This window comes from Amaranthus tricolor, chromosome 11 (assembly GCF_026212465.1).
Source record: "Amaranthus tricolor cultivar Red isolate AtriRed21 chromosome 11, ASM2621246v1, whole genome shotgun sequence".
Classification (NCBI taxonomy): domain Eukaryota; kingdom Viridiplantae; phylum Streptophyta; class Magnoliopsida; order Caryophyllales; family Amaranthaceae; genus Amaranthus; species Amaranthus tricolor.
The window spans coordinates 14,300,445-14,323,384 of record NC_080057.1 but is presented as its reverse complement, the minus strand read 5'-3'; the positions used below and the strand labels follow the sequence as shown (position 1 = coordinate 14,323,384).

Sequence of the window (22,940 nt, the reverse complement as noted above, 5' to 3'; positions counted from 1 at the left end):
ATATATATATATATATATATATATATATATATGTATATATATATATATATATATATATATATATATATATATATATATATATATATATATATATATATATATATATCTATCTATATATATATATATATATATATATATATATATATATATATATATATATTTATTTATATATATATATATATATATATATATATATATATATATATATATATATATATATATAGATATATATATATATATATATATATATATATATATATATATATATATATATATATATATATGTATATAAATATATATGTGTGTGTATGTATATATATATGTGTGTAATGTATGTTATTGATGCATGTAGTTGTATTTTTTCCATGTTATTTTGTATGGGTTTAAAATATGAATTTTAGAACGTTGTTTGTTTTTTGACATTCATCATTTTTATTCTTTTTATAAAGTTTTTTTTACGTGTTTTTTTATTTTTTTTGCGTTTTATTATCAGGACATATTAAGGTTTTTTTTAAAAAAAAAATTTCCAAGTTAATGTAATTTGGTTAATTTTCTATAGTTAAGATTTAAGATGTATATTTTTTTTTTGTTTATGAAGTTAATTTTGGTTAAAATGTAAGAATTGTGGTTAATGTTTTTAAAATTTCTATGTTTAGAATGTTAAAGTTTTATTTATTTATTTATTTTTATATGTTTTGATGTAAGAACTTTTGTTTGTTTAGAATATTAATGTTGGTTAATTTTTTGATTTTTTATTAATTTTGATTGATATTAGTTTAGTTGTAGAAATATTGTGATTAAGTTTGGAAATGTTAAGTTTTATTTGGGATTAACTCTAGATGAGATTCATTTTGTTATATATAGTTGATAAAAGTTATTTTAATACTCTCTCCGAACCATTTTAGTTGTCCCATTTTCTTATTTGGCAAAGTCATTGTCAATCTTTTTTACCTAAATATCGTTAGTTCACACAAGTAATTACGAATATACCCTCATATACCTTACTTACCCAAGTACCCTTCACTACTTACCCTTTACTACTTACGCTTTTTAATGGACCACACATCATTCTTAATAACAGTACACAAGCAAATGGGACAACTAAATTAGTTTGGAGGGAGTATATGTTAATTATTAAACATAATGGATGATTAAGATTGACAAAATCCATGTATTATAGATAATGCTTTTAATAGTGATCAAGAATCTGAAAATAATAACAATGTACAATGTGAAAAGATGAATATTAACAAAGAAGACGATTGAAATGATCTTCGTTCGGATCATTTAACGGTTATCCGATATAAACAAATGAACATTTATATAAATTTATTAATATTAATATTTTTTATTTAAAAGTCATTATTAAACTAACATTTTATTATTTAAGATTCGATTCGATTTATGGAAGCATAATTGCTTCCAAAATACGTTCCACTTTTAATGATTTAGATCCAAAATACTTATCCTTATTATTTAATGATTTAGATCCAAAATACTTGTCCTTATTTTTTTATTGATATTATTCTAATGAAATAATTATAATATTCAAAAACAAAGGAATAAGGATTGCAATACTATTCACAACTTAGCTTTTTATTTACTTTGAGATCTAGTATTTAAAAAGTGTCGTAAATTTAGTTCATCTCACTCTTTCATTTGTAATAGGATTTAGAGTTAAAAAGACTTAGAATTTTTGTTATCATCTACGCCTAAAGCTTGGAATACATTTTAAAGTATTCATTTGTTTTTCTCTTTTGTGAGATTGGGATTAGTACTTCTATTAAGAGAACTTGTAAGACATTCTTCAAGGGGAAGAACGTGGTGAGAGAAGATAGAGAGATCTTCTAAGTCATCATAAGTTCATTAATGAAAGGCGTTGAATCATACGGGTTGGAAGCGAACCTATAGGGGGAGTAGGCTATTGATAATCGAAACTCGTTAACAAATCCCTTGTTCTTGTTTAAGTATATTTTCGCACATAGTTCATAGATTTATTATTCGACCTAAAACAGTTCTAGAAAACTGTTTTGAAAGGTCTCCCAAGCTTTTGAGCTTACTTTTCAGAGAAAAAATTTAAACGGATATACTCTCTATTCACCCCCCATCTAGAGAGTATCCGATTTTCTATCAATCTTCAATTGGTATCAGAACTGAGTTTCACATATAAAGATTAACATCTTTTGATGGATCCGATAGGAAAAGGGTTGTTTTCTCAAGGTCGTTCGTGTTCTAGGCTTCCTTTGTTTTGTGGAAAAAATTTCTCTCATTGGAAAACTTTGATGAAGATGTTTGTGATTGATCAAGATATAGAACTTTGGGACATCATAACTAAGAGATCTAAGGTGCCAATGAAAAAGGAAGCTATGTGGTAAAATCCGAGTCCGAATACTCACAAAGCAATTTGGAATCTGTGTCCAAAAACTATAGAGGAATGAATCAATTGTGTTGTGCTTTAAATGGTACCGATTTCAATAGAGTTTCATCATGCACAAGTGCTAAGGAAATATGGGATAAGTTAGTTGTGACGTATGAATGAACAAATCAAGTCAAGAAGACAAAGATCAACATTCTCATTAATCAATATGAAATGTTCAAGATGAAAAAGGATGAGAATATTAATGAAATGCTTGCTTGTTTTATATTGATTACTAACAGTTTGAATTCTCTTGGTATTACTAATGTAGAAAAAGTCCAAAAGGTCTTGAGATGTCTTCCAAGATCTGAATTGGGTCCAAAAGTAACCGCTATTGAAAATGCTCAAGACTTGAAAGTACTATCTCTTGACGATCTACATGGAAAGCTCATGGTACGTTCTTTCTCAGTTGCCTAAACTGTAACCAAAAATAAATTCACTTACTTTCCAAATACAAGTTAATGTAGTAGGGTAGTAAGGTTCGTATCCACAGAGAGATGGGGTTTGAGAAGGTTTTAGTATGATATGTGCTTTGCAAGATGAAATTGAAAACAATCAATAACACAAAGAAAAGGGGGGTTTTGATTTGTTTTTTCTGAAATAAAATAACTTGAACAAGCAATGAACTAAGTGAAATCTATAACAATGGTGTTTTCTAAAAATCAATAGAAAGAATATCTTGAGTTAAGTTGATTGTATACTTCTTATTTCTCATTGATCATTGAATACTTTACTTAATAAATTCACTTTTGACTACCTATTGTGAAGATGATTATACTTATATTCTCCTTAAGTGTAGCTAAACATCAAAATCAGTTTGAATGTAAAGTTCTTATCATTAGTTAATTAACTCCAATCAGAGAATAAATTCAATCCAACAATAGCTTTAAGAAAAGAGAATCAAAAGGTTTGCTAAAACTATTCTACCAAATACTTTTCAATCAAAATGAAAAGTTCATTTAGATTCTAATCATTCATAATCTGCATTAACAATCAGAACTAGTTGCTACCATTAATCTAAGTACAAAACTAACTGATTTTGCAAATAGATTTAGCATAAATGAATATTGCAATAATAAGAACAATAGTTGATTTCAAATTCAAGCAATATTCATAAGATTATAATAAGAACTTTTCAATAATCAAAAGTATATTAAGTAAAGGAATTCTTACAATGAGTAATTAGAAGTTTCCAATCAACCTTCCTCAAGAATTGAAAATTTAAGCTTGAAGCTCCATAACCATGGCAAAACAAAAATAAAGAAGAAGAAGTATTTTAATGTAAAATTACAAGATGCCCTCATTCTAGAGTTTTCTTGCCTATTTATAAAGATTTGATGAAGCTTCTTGCCATTGGATTTGCTCATCATTCCTCTTTGCAAGTCGCCTCCCAAACCCCTCTAAACATCCAATTGAAAATGAAAGCCGAAATGGGAAAAGTGAAATAGACGCCCAGCCTACAGACTTAACTCCGTACCCCGCGTAAAACTCCCCGTGTCGCGCACGCGCGAGCCGCGTAAAACTCCGCAGGCCGCGCATCTCAATCTGATCCAATTCTTTCCTTTGCTTCTTCTTCTTTGCTTGAAATGATATATTTACATATGACCTTCTAATAAAGCTAGAATTATCATCTTAGAGAATTACATCAATAAGACTATTCTCTAAAGTAATTTCTGTAATTGTTATATAGTTAAATCTAAATTCTACTTAATAAAATCAAAATTGAAATGGAAAAATACACAAAATAAGGTATTATCAGCTCACAACTCATGAACTTACCTTACATGATGATGAAGAAAGTGATGTAACACCATCAATGAAGAATCCAGCTCTAAAGGCAAAGAAATATCAAGAATCCTCAAGCGAAGATGAGGAAAGTGATGATGAGGAAGATCCATTTGCCTTAATCACAAGAGGTCTAGAAGGAATCATGAAGATGCGAAAAAAATTTTAAAAATTCAAATCTAGAAACAAAGGTAAATCTTCAAGTTCAAATTCAGACTTGCTTGTTTTAAGTGTGGATCCACAGAGCATCTTGTAAAGGAATTTCCTAAAAAGAAAAAGGAATATTACAAGAAGAACAAAAAGAAACAGGCAATGGTTGCTAAGTGGAGTGACTCCAAGGGTCAATCGAATCGGAAAGTGAAGATGGTCAAGCTCACTTATGTCTAATGGCTAATGATGACAAAGATGATGATCTAGAACAAAATCATAAGGAGTTACTTAACTATCTTAGCTCTTGTCCTAAGGACGAATTGGTTAAAGCCTTCTTTATAATGTTTCAAATTGAACAAATCTTAAATGATGAGAAAAACATATTAGAAGATAGAATTCGTGGGTATGCCGAAGGTTATGAAGACCTTATAAAGAGAAATGGATTGCTTAAGGCTGAAAGATTAAAATTTAAAAAGACTGTTAAAGTCTTGAAAGAACAGAATATCAGTCAAATGAAAAAGCTCATTGATTTTCAGAAAAAAAAGGATGATCTTGAATTCGATCTCAAGACTTTGAGATATAAGTCTGAGAAACGTTTACAATCCTTAACAAAGCTAAATGATTTCGAATTTAGATTCATAAAAATGCTTACACGAAAAAAAAGGATCTAATGATAAACGTGGTATCGGTTATAATAATGCTACACATAACTATAAGAGTCAAACCACATCTGCTAGAAGCGCATATAAGCATAGACGCTTACCTACTTGCTCCTATTGTTGCAAAGAAGGACATCTTAAGTTTGCATGTCCTTAAAAATGTAAGGAGAATTATATCATCAAGAATACATTTCCTTTTGAACTACGTGAGCAGATAAAGCAAATATGGGTTCCTAAAGGGACAAGACCACCTAACATGGTCTACCCTGAATATGGTCCCAAATTTGTCACTTGGTTGGCTAAGTGAGGTTGAGAAAGGTTTTTTTTCTTTTTTTTTTTGTAGGAAAAGTAAAAGTGGATCTTAGATAGTGGATGTTCGAGACATATGAGTGGTAAAGTTTCTTTATTTTCTGAAATTAAAAAAAAAGTGCAGTGGCTCGATTACTTTAGGTGACAAAGGTAAATGCAAAATATTAGGTGTTGGCAAAGTTGGTAAGGATCCTTCTAAAGTTATGGATAATGTCTATTTGGTTGAAGGTCTAAAATTTAACTTGCTAAGTGTGTCTCAATTATGCGATAAAGGCGATCAAGTAATTTTTGATAAAGAAAAATGTGTTGTCAAAATTCCTAACACCGAAGATACATTTATTGCCGCCCTTAGACATGATAATGTTTATGCTTTGAATACTAACGAAATTACAGCTCAAAATTTCAAGTGTTTAAAGGCTATAACGGATGATCCAAAGCTATGGCTTAGAAGGCATGGTCACATCAATATGCACACCATTGTAAATATCTGGTTAAGGGACTTCCAGCTCTTGACTACAAGCACAGTCCTTCATGTGATGCATGCATTAGAGGTAAAGAAGTAAGAATTTCATTTAAACCGAAGAAAATTATAAGTACTTCAAGACCATGTGAACTTCTACATATTGATCTATGTGGTCCAATGCGTGTAAGGAGCATATGATGTAAATCTTATATTCTACTAACAGTTGATGATTATTCTAGATTTACGTGGTTTGATGTATTGAAGGATAAAGGTGAAGCCTTGAAACCTTTCTCAAGATGTTGTAAAGAAAAGCAAACTCAGTTGAATTTTCCAATCGTTTCGGTTAGAAGTGATCATGGGAGAGAGTTTGATCAACTAGGCTTTGATTCTTTTTGTGAAAAATACGATATATCCCATAACATTTCAGCTCCTAGGACACCCCAACAAAATGGTGTGGCTGAAAGGAAAAATCGCACTTTAGCTACGACTATGCGTATAGAAAATGAATTAGCCAAACATTATTGGGCCGTGGCAGTTAATAGAGCAAACTATGTCTTGAATAGGTGTCTCATTAGACCTATACTTAAGAAAACCCCCTACGAGTTATTTAAAGGTAGAAAACCAAATATAGCTTACATTAGACCATTTGGTTGTAAGTGTTTTATCCATAATAATGGTACGGATAATCTTGGTAAGTTTGATGCTAGAAGTGATGAAGGTATATTTCTTGGATACTCATTAAATAGTAAGGCTTATAGAGTGTTAAATAAGCGAACAAGTATGGTTGAGGAAAGCATACATGTGGTATTTGATGAATCTGACAATAGAATATTAAGTGAAGGTTTTAAAGAGTTAAACCTTAACAAACATTTTGATGATGTATGTGAAGATGAATTAGATGCCAATGATCATAATGAAGATAAAAAGAAGAACATGCAAGATCCTATACAAAGCCTTGACAAGATTGAAGAAAAACAGGTTGAGCGCATTGAAGACTCACAGCCTGATCTTGAGACCCAACCTCAAGACCTGGAAACAACTCCTGAAAATGATTTCTCTAAAAAATTACACACCATCCATACTAAGAAGAAGGCTTAGATTGTCATCTCAATGTTCTTCGGAAAACATCATAAGTGATCCAAACAAAGGTACTCAAACTCGATCCTCTCTTAAAAATTTATGTACAATTTATGCTTTTGTTTCTCTTGTAGAACCAAAGGATATAAAAGAAGCAATACAAGAATCGGAGTGGATTTCAAAATCAAAAATTACAATTAGTATGAGAGAGAGCTTGAATTAGTCACGTCTAGAGTTTTAAAGGAAACAAAATATTGGGTTAAAAGTCAAATTCAAAGTCGGATTTCCTTCAGGGTCGGAGTTGGGTCTGAGTGTCGGATTTTTAATAAGGTCCAACTTCGGTCTGTCTCTAACTCGGATTCGGATTGTGAAGTCGGAGTTGGAGTCGGATAACCTTTTCCTCAGACTCGAAACTGATTATTTTCCTCGGATCAAGTCGGACTAGGGTCGGATTCAGACTGAATTGCCATCCCTATATGTTAGTTACCCTGCTATATTTTTAAATATCCTTTACTTTTTGAAAGCATGCAGGTGAGTGAACTCAATGCCTTTATTTGTTATGATCATAAAGCACAACCTTCACTAATAAAAAATAGTTAAATTCAATTAAATTATATATATGCTCAACATAAAAACTCTCAATTAAAATTTTAATATAGGCAAAGTCTAATATAAACTTAATGCATATAAATTTATGGAAAAATTACCTAGAATAATTCAAACTTTTCATGATTTTCCTATAATAATAATCCCACATATGGATTAAGCATGAATAATCTCAATTTTAGAGAGTATTTGCTTAGAGTAAACTTGGGAAACTCGATGACCTGCTATAGTAGGTAACTCACCAAAAAAATAAATTGAAAATTGGCTAAAAATTAGAGAAAATTTTTTATAATCTATATAAAAAAATCTAAATAATAAAAAAAATCATAAATTTTATTTGAACATTTTAAACATTTTTTTGACATTTTATTTTAATTTATCTTTTTTTTTTAAAAAAAAACTTATTATAGCAAATCATTCGGGTACCAGGTTTACTCTTGAAAAATACCTCTCAAAGTTAGGATTATTCATGGTTAATCAATAGGTCACTACAAAAAATGTTGCATGTACCTACGCTTAAAAATACATTTAGGCACGCTTATATGTGAGGCTGATACATTTAGCCACGCTTAATTAAGCGTGGTCCCTGCTTGTGTTGGTAAATTTTTAGGCACGCTTATAAGCTTGGCTAAAGTTCCAAATAAGCGTGGCTGGTAGTACCATTTATCCACGCCTATAGGTATTGAAAACTTGCCTCACTAGAAAACCATGGCTGCATGAATTCATAGCCCATTGTTTTTCTTCGTGTTTCCCCACACAAATAAGCGTGGCTATGGAGCATAACTAATATTTTAACTAATTTAGCAGTAAATTATTTTTAATTATTATTATTATTATTATTATTATTATTATTATTATTATTATTATTATTATTATTATTATTACTACTACTACTACTACTACTACTATTATTATTATTATTATTATTATTATTATTATTATTATAAAAGGGTAATTCATTTCATAAAGAGAAACTTTACAAGAAGTTGGTAGGAAGCCGAGCAACAAGCTAGGCACCCACCCCTTTTGAATACAAAAAGCTAGTCTATAAAAGATGTATAGCTTAGATCTGGTGCTACTTGAGTTACTCAAAAAAAATGATGAGATCCTTGATAAAAAGTCGAGCGCAACTTCACCTAACTAGCCAAAAGTGGAGAAAGTAAATGGGATGAATTTATAGCCATTCTCCTCACACTTTGTCGTATATTTCTTCCTTTTTTTTCTGCGGCATTTGCTATAGAGGTACCAGGAGCCCATGAGGAGACCCCTGTGCCAACAAAAGGCGATCCTTCAGTAACATTGACACAAGCATCTTTGCCGTGAAGCCAATTAAATAGAAGGAGATCCGTTGGCCTAAGGTTTTTCCCGGCCTCCGACAAAAACCCTAAAGGTGCCTCCTTACTGACGGAAACCACAGCTTTGCAGTAGATTTCCACGAGCATGTCTCGAACCAAATTATGTTGAAACTTCACATCAACCTCACTAGAGCAATGAACTGCGTAATCCCCCCATACATCCATCTTGGCGGTGTTGCAACTCGAGCATAAGATGTCTTTGGCAAACAAGGGAATGGTGAGCCAATAATATAGAATAGACTAAAATTGAAGAGGATTCATCTTTTGGCCCAAGCCATCTATGGGGATGGTTAGCAGAAAATCCTGTGCATGCGATTCCTAAGTAGAACTAAGAATTGCAACTTGTCTTGGGGTGAGCATGTAGGTAGACGCAAGGCTATTCTCAACAACACTAAAATAAGCCCCTGCAAACTTTTTCATCATATGGGGGGCAGCGGATCCATGATTGAGACTAAAAGCATTGGACCCACATAAAACACGGAAAGCACCAAGGGCCCGTTCAAAAGCGAATCCCAAAGAAGAGATAACTCTGTTAGCCAAGATCTTAGCTTGGAGTGAATTGGTTTGGAGACGAGAAGCAAGGAAGACATAATTAATAACATCACTTGCCGAGTAGATACCAAGGCCAACCATTTTGATCGGAGGGTGACTAATTTCTATTGCCAATCCCCAAACCCCGGTCCCGAGGTCGTAATAATATTCTCCAAGGAAGCAAGCAAAGCAAGATCAAACTTAACATGTGCATCCACAAACGAATTTGAAGGACAAGTCCTTAGCGCATAAGATAGCCTACCAACCCCTGCACAGTTACGGAGAAGGAGAAGTTCAAATTGAGGGTCGTGGAGTTTGCTAACAGCTGTCATGAGCTCAATGGTTTTGGAAACTCTCTTTAGGGAAAATTCGCGGCAAAAGGTAGGATCTGTACTCACAGGTTCGCCAAGAAGTTTTATCTCCGCATGAGGGCGAGAGATGTTGGGGGGAAGACTCCATGCTCTCTACTCCGCATGAGGTAGGATCAGTCTTATCCACATTGACAATCAAACCACGAGATGGACCATCCTCCTTAATAATGTGTAAGACCTTGGCAACTATAAGGGTGTCACCAATAATAGTACCATCATCAAGATATCAAGCCTGAAGATTGAGTTGACATGATACCAAATGGTGCAAAATAAGGGCAAAAAGCAGACGGCCTAAGGGATCACCTTATTGGACACCTTGGCAAGACCAAATAATAGATTCACCATAGTATAACTTAGCAGGTTTGGAGTAGCAGAATTCAATCCAAGGAGCGAGAAAAGGGTACTGGATCCTTGTTTCACACAACATGACACTCCTATCAACAAGATTGAAAGCGTTTTCGAAATCCACCAAAAGCATAGAGGCCAATTACATCACCTTTGCATTCGATAAGCCTGTTAACAGAATGAAGGATGGCTTCACTACTCTTTTGTGTGTCTACCTCAAACTGAAAGTCTTCAAAGTAACCATTTAAGGTTTTCCCAACATTATTATTATTATTATTATTATTATTATTATTATTATTATTATTATTATTATTATTATTATTATTATCATTATTATTATTATTATTATTATTATTGTTTTGGCAAACGATTTTTCCATCAATCACCAACATAATCAATATATAACAAAATCAATTAATACAAACAAATTGAACCAAAAACTATCCAAGCAATTAATTACATTAATAGGATACAAACATATGGAGCATTGAGGATCAGAGGGCAACCTCTACATATGGAGTAGGAGGTTGCACCAGCACGTTGGCAGCAGCACCTGCACCTGCACGTTGACTCAGCTTCAATCAATGGCTGCACATCGTCCAGAAGCTACTGCAGCAAACACCAGCAGCTACTGCAGCACCACCAGCAAGCTCAAGGGTGGGCTGTAGCTGTTGAAACATCCCAGTACAGCAGCGCCAGAGGCAGAAACGAGGGCTGAGAAAGGGGCTTCGTGTGATCCAAATTGAACCGGCAGATTTACAGCAACATTGCACAAAACCCAGCACAACTGCGAATGATGGAAGCGGGTGGAAAACAGGAGGCAGCAGCACTGTGCGTGTGGCTGATTCCGATATACCAGCAGATGGCACGGTGGACAGCAGGGGCAGGCAGCAGAAACTGAAGTACATGCTTCGGTTTACAGGCTACTTAGCCAGTCTATAGCAGATCCAAAGCAAACATCTAGTATAATACCCATTACGACTAACAGAAACAAAATAGCAAGGTGCCTAGCTAGCTCTGTTTATGCAACGCTCATGAACTTGTTGTGTTTGACAGAAAAAAGTGTACGTTAGTGATTGTTGTGTTTCACTTTACTGACAAAAAACTAAATCATAAATTCATGAAAAACGTAAACATAACAATTATAAAATTCATTTATCAGATTCTTTGATCCAATAAACAAGCATACAATAATCAAACCTATAATTACCTTCAGTTTTAAAGATTTTTTCTTCCACCATTAACATTTACCGATTTCCTACTCTCTCCATATCATATCATGTGCTCAGGAACTCATGGGCATTTGCCCAAATGATCTTTAACCTCAATTGTTCAAATTAATCATACCAACAATCATAGAAAATCATCATTCTCTAGGGCTTCACCTACCCACTAACCAAACAACCCATATTTAATCCAGTAAATGTGATTTTTAAAGATAATTGTAAAAAAAAAAAGCCACCCACAATCTCAAATCCTTGAAGTTTACAACTTTCAGCACCAATAAATCAACTAATTTAGTCAAATATTTTCACTAACAAAAAGTTTTTTGTCAGGATAGTGAAACACAACATTCACCAACCCGAAAAGTTAATTTAATTTATATATATTGTGACAAATTCATGAGCTATTTGTTAATTTAATTAATAAAATATGTGCATTATACTAGACGTTTTAGCTATCTGTTTAATTTATAAAATATGAGCTATCTGTTTGATCTAATTTAATTTATATTAGCAAAATTTGTGACAAACACAACATCTAGTATAATTCACCAACAGATAGTTAATTTAATTTATATTAATTTAATTTAGCTCATGCAATAAATCAATTAATTAACAGAAAAAAGTTTAGAAGCAGGGTCTTACAATTAGTGTCCATGTTGTATGAATGAGAAGTTCGAGTTCGAATTAAGACTTTTCGTGAACACAAAAGTTCTGCCTTCAGTGCCATCTCGTGTTGCCGTGTAACTGCATTAGTGGCCGTGCCACAAGTATGGGTATGCAAGACCAATCCTCTAGCGTTCTTTCAAACTTCTGATTATTTCTATCAACAAATGTATAGAATTACGTTCATTATTCAACAAATAAATGTGTAAATTTCATTAGTAAATTGTAAACTATTACCTTGAACTTATCAGAAAAACACCAATCCACAAATTCATGCACATTGCATCACCTACTCCTTTCGGACGAGTAAGCTCGTTTTCTTGTCCTTCATTTGCCGATGGTAAGTTATATAAATCGTCCTTTGTTGTTTGTTCATTGATATATTGCATCCTCAGACAACGTTTATACCATCTTAACCTTTCACCAACAATGCTTACAACTTTTTCATCAACATTTTCGATTGTAATATAATAAAATTGAGAAATAAAACATATTTAGAGAGTAAAATCTTACAATATTATTGATAATGGAAAGATAAGTACAGAAGGAGGTATGTTTTTATTTTTGAGCTAAGACTTAAGCAAAAGAATATTACAAGATGCTCTTTAAACGAAAACTAAACACTTAATTTATACATCAAGGAAGAGATAAGATGTAATCTGCTCTTCCAATAAGAAACTAAAGGCAAAGATAAATAGTACAAACATAATTATTAAAGTTACACTATAATGTTGTAGAAGATGCTTTGAATTAGTTGAATTACTATTGAAGATGCCTTTGAATATGTCAATGGTTACGTTTGTGCTTCTGGATGAATTATTTTGAGTTGATGGACTTATTTTTGAATTGAACCTTTGTAAGCCCAATATTAAAAGTCATATGGATCTTGAGCACATGGGCCACCAAATATTGGATCATAAGACTCGTTTAAAAACTCAAATAATATCTCATCAAAAGAATCTTCAGATAATAATTTCTTTGCATACTGTGGATCTTCATAAATTCTTTTGAGGATGGCTTTCTAGGCTTTGGATAATGAATCTAGACTTTCTACTTTGGGGTTTTTATTGTATTGAGGAGAGTTTAAACTTGATGTTGCTTTTGAGGGTGAAGGTTTGTTTAAGGTTGATAGGGACTGATATTCCATTTTTATACTAGTTTAAAAAAGGAGATAACATTTTTTGTAGAACATTTCTCAGGTATATTTGTCCCACCATTTAATTTTGAATTCTCTTATTAATGAATATGGATATGGATATGGAAGGTGTTGTTTGAGACAGTAACTCCAACATAGAATCCATGGAATTTTAAATTCTGCATGAAACATGACTGGAGTTTCGTTGACTTGATTATTTGAATTGGCAACAAAAGTTGTGAAACCCTCATTGCATTCTTTTGGATAAATTTGAGGAGTTGATCCAAATAAATACCACCAATGATAAAACCACATGGGATATTTCTTTGGACAATATTTGTTAAATATAAAAAACCATGAATAATTAAACAGTCTGAATAAAAATGCTCTATACCAGGCCATTTTGTAATCATAGTATAAGTAATTTTTGTGGGGAAAATCTTTTTGAAAAAATGCGTTTTGCATAAGAGTCTCCCCATTTTGCAGAAGAAATAATTTTCTTAAAAATACATTTTCAATAAATTATTTTTTCTAAAGAATCCTTGATATGTTGGATTTCAACAGAGTTTTAATCTACTAAAATAAATTCATAAAACCTTTGATTTTAAAATGATTTTCTGGTATCCATTCGCAACCTTTTGAGAAGTTTTCTGATTGATCGAATGAATAATTTGTGGACTTTGAGGAATTGTTAAGTTAGTGAGATATACATTTTCTACTTCGGTTTTTGTAATGTATGCAGATTTGGTAAAGCCTTTTGTCGGTGTTTTTGTAATTGGTTCTTTTTCTTTTGAGTTCGGAATAATATCTTGTGAAGTAGGCTCTTGAACAATTTTTGAACATGGAAGTGGGGGAAAATTACTTAGTTGAGTAAATTTCTTTGAAATGGATAGAGTAGTTTGAGGATGTCAATTGATTTTGTTCTGTCTTGTTTGGTTTTGGATCTGGTTCCATTTCGTAAGCATTTGAACTTTGGAACCCTTTGAGTTTTTCTTGCTGATTCTTCTTCCTTGGCATTATGATGTCTCTGTGGAAACTATTGATTTAGTATTCTCAGCATGAACCTCTATCAAAATAGTTTCCTCTATTGAAGAAGCCTCATGTATAAATTTTGGATTAACGGTGGAACTCATTAATCTAAAATAAATACGAAAAACAATTGCAAAATTTCTAGCAAACTCTTTAAATTTATTATTTAAAATTTGAATATCTAAAATTAACGGATCTTCAAGATCTACTGTAAAATTTGGGAAATAATTGAAATATATCGGGCTATTACAAATATTAGTTTGAACCATAGCCAAAACAGAATCTTTATAACTATTAAGTCAATCGTCTCTAAGGGCTAGCAAAATTGGACAATCAACTCCTTTATGAACTAATGGTTTTATTCCTATTTGAACAAGGCTAAAATAAATGAATCTAAATTTGTGTTTGAGATATGCTTTAATGTTGGACTCTGAAAGTAAATGTATAGTTCAGATTCTTTTTGAATGTTTCTAGTTTCTTCATGGGTTTTGATACTAAATGCAGTCTTAAAATCAATAATGCCTACATGATAAAACTTTTGTAGGATTTTCTTTTGGAATTTCCCAATTTGAAAAGTCTTTTTCTACATGAATTTCACTAGTTTGAATTATATTATTGGATGATTCTACACTAATGGCTTTTCTTAACCAATTTGCCATTAATAAATTAAATGATGCATTAACTAAATATGTCTGAGTTGAATGGGAACAGTGGGACCACCTAATTGGGAACACCAACACTCTAATGGCTAACCAACACTAATAATTTTGAAATATTGAAGGTTTAATTTGTGGAACTGGAATACTTTCTTGGTTTTTGAAGTTGATGTTTCGCCCAAAACCATAGTTTTGTGTTTCAGTAGGGCTAGGAAAATTCCTCAATAATTAAGTTGTTGGTAAGCCATTTGAGTGTTGGTGTTCCCAATTAGGTGGTCCCACTGTTCCCCTTCAACTCAGACATATTTAGTTAATGCATCATTTAATTTATTAATGGCAAATTGGTTAAGAAAAGCCATTAGTTTAGGATCATCCAATAATATAATTCAAACTAGTGAAATTCATGAAGAAAAAGATTCTTCAAATTAGAAAATTCCAAAAGAAAATCTTATAAAAATTTATCATGTAGGCATTACTGATTTTAAGACTGCATTTAGCATCAAAACCCATGAAAAACTAGAAGCATTCAAAAAGAATCTGAAACTATGCATTTACTTTCAGAGTCTAGCAGCAAAGCATATCTCAAACACAAATTTAGATTCATTCATTTTGGCCTTGTTCAAATAGAAATAAACCATTAGTTCATAAAGGAGTTGATTGTCAAATTTTCCTAGCCCTTAGAGACGATCGACTTAATAATTATAAAGATTTTGTTTTGGTTATGGTTCAAACAAATATTTGTAATGACCCGATATATTTCAATTGTCTCCCAAATTTTACACTGGATCTTCAAGATCCATTAATTATATCTTCATTAATTTTAGATATTCAAATTTTAAATAATAAATTTAAAGAGTTTGATAGAAATTTTGCAATTGTTTTTCGTATTTATTTTAGATTAATGAGTTCCACCGTTAATCCAAAATTTATACATGAGGCCTCTTCAAAAGAAGAAACTATTTTTATAGAGGTTCATGCTGAGAATACTAAATCAATAGTTTCTACAGCAAAAACCTTAAGATGGGACAAATTTCAATTCCTGAGACATTTCAATTCTCAAATCCAATGCCTGCTAGAAACACTTTCCAACTTTAGATTATTTCTATCAACAAATGTATAGAATTAAGTTCATTATTCAACAAATAAATGTGTAAACTTTATTAGTAAATGTGTAAACTATTACCTTGAACTTATCTGAAAAACACCAATCCACAAATTCATGTTACATTGCATCACCTACTTCTTTTGGACGAGTAAGCTCGTTTTCTTTTCCTTCATCTGCCGATGGTAAGTTATATAAATCCTCCTTTGTTGTTTGTTCATTGATATATTTCATCCTCAGACATCGTTTATACCATCTTAACCTTTCACCAACTTGTTCATCATTCAAGCCTTCCTGAATAGGCACAAGGGCCGGATTGAAGTGTAATTGAAGTTTATTACTTTCTGCCTACACATGACATCATCTTCATCATTTTCTTCAATGTCGAAGTTAAAAGCATTTTGATGGGCTCCCACTTCATTTTGCAAAGAGTTCAAATACTCTTCATACGTACGTTTGGACCGAAATATGACTATATAGACAAAGGAAAAAATAATGTATAAATCATTATAAAAAGTGCAAAGCAAAATTTAGACTAATGTAATATAAACCACACAATAATATTTAAATAATGTAATATAAGAAGAAAAAAAAAGCGAAATCCACACAATAAAATTTTATAAGAGTCCCGTAAAAGAGTACAACTCATTGTTCATTGATAGGCATACACTGAGGGTGCAAATCATCATCATTGTTTACATATCATAACTTATATTAGTCCCTTGGTTTGACTCGAATGATATGTTGCCATCCTTTATCTTTCTCATCTTCATCATAAAAAACTTGTTGTGCCTGAGATGATAAAATGAATGGATCATCTTTTAAATAGGATCCCTCATGCATTTGATATGCAAAATTTACAAGAGTAAAGCCTCTTTTATCCTTCTTCAATCCCCTAGAGTTCACATTCACCCAATAACAACGAAATAATACCACCCTATTATCTGAAAAATAATCCAACTCAATTATATCATTTATCTTTCCATAATATGCCTTGCATTCTACTTCGACCATCACTCCAAAAATTTGAGTTTTCTTTAACTTATCTCTGCTTTGAGTGTGGTAACGAAATCCATTGATAATAAATCCATTCATCCTCTTAACTATTGCATTAGGACCACGCCCTACTATCCTTATCATACTCATGTCAAACGTGTAATCATCAAGCTTGGACACCTACATTGTTCGTTGAGGACATATACACTATGGTTAGAATAAATTATATATTCTTAAGCCACAAGTTATCTTAACTTTGAAAAGATATGGTTACCATTTCTTGTAACCAGGTAGGAAATTCTTCAACCAACCATTTCTAATTAACTTTATCACTCATCTCTTGATCATAAACAACCATACGTTCATTTAAAAAAGACCTAAAAAATCACATTAGCCAAACATAATTTATATGTCTAAAACGGTACATGAGGAGGCATGTTTCAAAACCTGTGATATTGGTCAATGTTATCAACATGAAGAAGTATGTATCGATGAGCTTGTTGAAGGCTTAACTCATCAATTTCAACCATTGACATCTTCCTTTTTGGTCGACCAGATGTACCAAATAAATAGATATCGTCATCATTTAGGGTATCCTCATTTCTCTTAGGTCGATTGAAGACAGTTTCCACTCCATCAAAGTATCTTGAACAAAAGGTTATATAATCCAGTGCAATATATCCTTTTGCCATTGATCCCCTGGTTGTGCTCGATTACGCACCTTGGCCTTTAAAGATGCCAAATACCTACAATATTCATATAAACATGCTCACTTGATGTACTTAAAAGGTAAATTAACCATTAGAATAAATGCTAACCTTTCAATGGGATACATCCATCTATATATGACTGGTCCTCCAAGCTTTGCTTCTTCAGTTAAATGTACAATAAGATGAACCATAATAGTAAAGAAGCTCGGCAAAAATACCTTCTCCATCTGACACAATACCATCACCACATTACTTCCAAGTTCATCTAGCTTCTCCACCGACAATTCTCTCGCACATAATTCCTTAAAAAATTGTGATAAACTAGAAACTATATCTAGAATATCAGTATCTTTTGCATCTCTTAAGGCAATAGGAAGTAAATTATGCATCAAAATGTGACAGTCATGGGTTTTCATATTGAATAACTTGCAAGTTAACACAACGAGAAATATTACTTGCATACCCATCTGTAACCTTGATATGCTTCAACACCCTTAAAAATCGCATTTTCTCTTCAGATGACATTGTGTAAGGAGCATTAGGAAGTTGGAATTTACCATTAGACAATGCACTAGAATGAAACTCTGGCCTAATCTTCACAACTTCAAGGTCTTTATGTGCCTTATAATTGTCTTTTGATTTCCCCTCTAGGTTCAATAAAGTTCCTAAAAAGTTATCACATATATTCTTTTCAATATGCATTACATCTAGATTATGCCTAAGGTTGTTGTACTCCTAATATGGCAGATCAAAGAAAACACTTTTTTTTTCCATAATTGTTTCTTATTCTTTTCATCAAGCTCATTAGATGAGACACAATTTCCATATGTAAATGTTATTCTATTTAGCTCAAAAAGAACATCACTACCACTAGAGGGTATTGGAGCACACCTATGCTCTACATTACCATCAAATCCAACATCATCATAACGATATGGATGGTCATAACGCAACCATCTTTTATGCCCCATATAGCAAAATTTATGTCCATTTTCCAACCACAAAGAATGCGTTTGGTAAGCACATGATGGACATGCATAAAGACCCTTTGTACTCCAACCAGACAAGTTTGCAATGCAGGAAAGTCATTAATGGTAGAATGAAGAGCTACCCTTAACTTAAAGGTTGTCTTGCTGTATGCATCAAATGCATCAACTCCTTCCCACAGCTGCAGCAATTCTTTAACAAGTGGTTGCAAGTACATATCAATATCATTACTAGGAGCTTTTTCCCCAGGAATTACCATTGATACTAAGATCAATGATTGTTTCATGCAAAGCCAAGGAGGTGAGTTAAAAGGAATCAATAACACAGGCCAAGTACTATGTGTGCTACTCATGACACGAAAAGGATTAATCCATCACTTGCAAGCCCTAACCTAACATTTCGAGGATCTCTTGCAAAATTAGGGTATCGCTCATCAATGTCTTTCCATGCTTTACCATCTGTTGGATGCCTAAGAATTCCATCATTAGTCCTATCCTTATGGTGCCAAATCATATCCTTAGCTATTCTAGATGACTTATACATCCTAAGTAGCCTTGGTATGAAAGGAAAATAACATAAGACTTTACATGGTAATCTTCTATCTTTATCCTTCCATTGTAAGGTATAACACTTGTCACATTCATCTTGATTTTCTCTTCCATCCCAATATAAAATACAATCATTTGGAAAACTATAGATTTTTTCATATTGAAAGCCCAAATCCTTATTCAACTGCTTACAATTATTCCATGATGATGGGATAGGAATTATACTAGGAAAAACAGTTACTAATAAAGTCAATAATTGATCAAATGACTTGTTAGACCAACCATACATTGATTTCAAATGAAATAGGTGCAAAATAAAAGAAAGTTTCGAATAACTTGATCCCGGATATAGTTCTTCCTCAAAGTTGTTTGACCATTTCATATCCAGCATCCTCATGATGTTCTCTCTGACCTACTCTACTGTTAAAATAAAAACCATTATTAATATCATCATCTTCCCCCTCTTTAGGATCTCCCGTTTCAAAATCATGACTAAGATCGTTATTCTCAACACAATCTTGTCCAATAGTCTCAAAAATATCATTCAATAATGTTGTATCAACAGGATCGGAATTCTCACGATCGATATGGATCATGCTAGTTCTAGAAGAATTGAGATTAGAAGATGTTGGCATGTAAATTGTTTCCCCGTGGTATACCCAATCTTTGTAGTTACGCTTAAATCCATTAAACATCAAATGACGTGTCACAATATCTCTACTAAACCATGCATTTTTTTCTAACTTGGCATTTAGTACAAGGACATATTATCACCTTCGGATCCAAAGTGTGTTCAAATGCAAAATCAAGAAATGTCTCTACTACCTTTATGTATTCATCAGAGGTTCGATGCATATTTATCTAACTTTTATCCATTGTCTTTAAACAGTTGTTACTTTTATCTGTTAAACAAACTCTTAAACTATAGCTGAATAAAGATAAACAGCCTACCCCTCCTAAAATAGCAAATATTTGTCAAACATTAATAACTTGTACATAACAAAAAAAGTCCAAGCATTTCATTAACAAAATAACCACCAATTCAACCTATTAATTTCACAATTTGAAATTAAAAATGTTAGGTCGACACTCTGTAAATATAAATGTTATAAGGATTTCGTTCATAACTTATATGCAAGAATATAAATGTTAGTATACAAGTTATACAACAAGACACGCTATACACTTTTCATTTATAACTTATATGCTTTTCGTTTATAACTTATATGGAGGATGTAAATGTTATAAGCGAGAAAATACAACTTGTAATTTCTATTATTATCTTCTTACTTTAGTGACCGATATTCTTATTTCTTAAACTACACATAACCACTAACATCATGAACAATTTTATGTATTGCTCCTATCTACTTAATTTACATCTACTCCTCTTGTGTTAAACCTTATTAACATGGGTCATAATTTTTAGTCATTAGGTATGAAGTATTCGACTTGTGTTAAACAGATCATCAAGAAAGATCAGTTATGAACTTTAGTCGCCATTTCTTGGATAAAATGCATGAAAGGTGTCGCTTCCTCTATAAAGAGATCATATAAACCAAAGGAGAGGCAGCTCTCTCAAGAAAAAAGATTGACAAGGAATGGTTAGACTTTGAGGTTGAAGGGAGTAATGAGGAGATATGCTCATGAGAAGTTGTGGACCAGACCAATCTGAGAGACACATGAGAGATTTTGAGCATGTTTAACATGTTCGACCGCACAGGACTCTAAAAAATTAGGGGTCAAAATATTAAATTACTTGGTATATGTTAGGTGTTTAAAGATACAAAATTGTTAGAAAAATATCATAATATTTAAAATTGCACATGGCGTTCAACAACACAAATTCAATTCAATGGCTGACAACAATTGCTTAAACTACACAGACAACACAAACACATAATTCTGAAAATGTTATTTCTTAAATTTTGTATGAAATAACATTAACTATTGTCACTTCATAATATTTGATAATCCATGTATGAAATAATCTCTGTAGAGCAAAAAAATTTGGATACTGCCCAACATATTAAATCCAATTTTCTCATCAAATAATAAAAAACAGCACAAATTTCATAATGTTTCTAAATTGTCAAAAAAAATTCCAGATTTAAAAGAAAATATCATACAAAAATTAGGGGAAGAAGAGATTAAACCAAAAATGCTTAAAAATGAGGAAGAAGACACTGCCGAAAATGTTAGGGTATATGGATTGTACTTATATGTTGAAGATATTAGGGTATTTGGATTCTATCATACAAATGTTTGAAAATTTCAGATTAAAACGAAAATATCACAAAAATATCATACAAAAACTACACAAGCACATACTGCAGAAAAAAAAAATAATAAAATACACTTACGTTAGAAGAGATGAAGCCACAAGTTGGATTGTAGATGAAGCCAAAAGATTGAGTGAAGCCTCCTACTGATGAGAAGGGGAAGAAGATGAAGCTAGCCAAATCGAAATTAAGGTTAGGGAATGAGGAAGTTATGATCAGAATAGTATTGTCATAATAGGGTAAGCAGGGTTACGGATAATGAAAGGTCGGTTCCATATACTCTCAAATTTGCCCTCGAAAACTTTATGCAAAAAAAATCAATTAACTTTAGCCACGCTTAGTAATGTGGCTGAATGGATCAATTTTATATTTTCAATTTAACTTTAGTCACGCTTATAAGTGTAGCTGAACAGATTATAATTTTGACCTTTTAGCCACGCTTATTAGTGTGGATTAATTTGTTACATTTTTAAAAAAATTAACTGCAGTTTAGCCACACTAATAAGTGGTACTATTAGTATCACGCTTAATAAGCGTGTCTAAAATACAAAAAGTGTGCCTAATAGTAAAATAGTCGGTCACACTTGATTAAGCATGGCTAAACAAATGTGAGTACATGCCATATTTTTGTAGTGGATGAAATTATTATAGGAAAATCATGAATAAATTAGATTATTCTAGATAATCTTTTCTAAATTTTATTACTTATTTTTTGGGAATAGTTGCGAACATGTAGACTTGCAAACAATACACGCTAGATTTCTGGCATGAATTTTTCTAGCTATGCAACAAGGTGTAGGATAAGTACATTAATTATACAACATCAAAGCTAAATATTTATGATAATCATAAATTAGCCTATTAGTTAAAGAGTTTTCCTTTCGTAATAGTTATAAGGGTTCAATTCTCATAGTCTATAATAATTAGTAAATTCCTCTACGTTTTCATAGGACTTCTCAAGCACAACAAATATTTTACTTTAAATTGTAGATTTTAATTATGAAATTATTATTAAAAGATTTGAGAATAACAACCATGAAAAGTTATGTCATCTTCTCAACTTTGATAATTTTTAAAACAATAGTGGTAATGGCGTATATCTAAAATTAATTGTTTTTTTTTGCCAAATACTAAATTTTAGAAACTTCTAAATTTTTAAATGAAATCATTATTCTCAAATATAACATAATAATTTGCATGATTGACACTTCTTTTTAATGCATAGATTTAAAAATTTCTTTACATATTTTAATAAATTTACTTTTTTATATTCCTCATAAACCATGGAAAAGAAATGCAATAGAAGTCTAAATTTAATTAAAATTTAATAAAGATTTGGAATATTTATTAAATTTTCAAAAGGAAAATTTCAAATTAATACAATTCAACGAAGTATTACAAACGGTTCTTCAATTTAAAAAATACCAACTGTTTTCAATTACACTATGAAACAACCATGAAAATCTCGTGATCCTTCAACAATATAATCATTAGGCAGGTAAAAAAAAACTTCTCTTTTTGACTTAATCGCTTTTATTG

At 31.8% G+C, this 22,940-nt stretch overlaps 1 protein-coding gene and 1 long non-coding RNA gene across 7 annotated transcripts; both read right to left on the bottom strand.

The window, feature by feature from the left end:
* Positions 1-9,487: 9,487 nt before the first annotated feature.
* LOC130826805 (uncharacterized) lies at positions 9,488-21,663 on the bottom strand. Of its 6 annotated transcripts, none has more exons than XR_009047120.1 (4): positions 21,483-21,663; positions 15,960-16,350; positions 12,194-12,373; positions 9,488-12,113 (listed from the first exon to the last, which is right to left on the bottom strand). It is a non-coding gene; the product is annotated as an uncharacterized LOC130826805 (long non-coding RNA). The 6 variants fall into 6 exon arrangements; XR_009047124.1 differs by having other exon boundaries at positions 9,491-12,113; positions 12,194-15,848; XR_009047123.1 differs by having other exon boundaries at positions 9,492-12,113; positions 12,194-15,845.
* LOC130826804 (uncharacterized) lies at positions 16,366-17,314 on the bottom strand. The gene is made up of 2 exons (XM_057692394.1): positions 17,149-17,314; positions 16,366-17,054 (listed from the first exon to the last, which is right to left on the bottom strand). Exons 1-2 carry the CDS (start codon positions 17,149-17,151, stop codon positions 16,593-16,595), a joined length of 465 nt encoding a protein of 154 aa, XP_057548377.1. The 5' UTR covers positions 17,152-17,314; the 3' UTR covers positions 16,366-16,592.
* Positions 21,664-22,940: the final 1,277 nt, after the last annotated feature.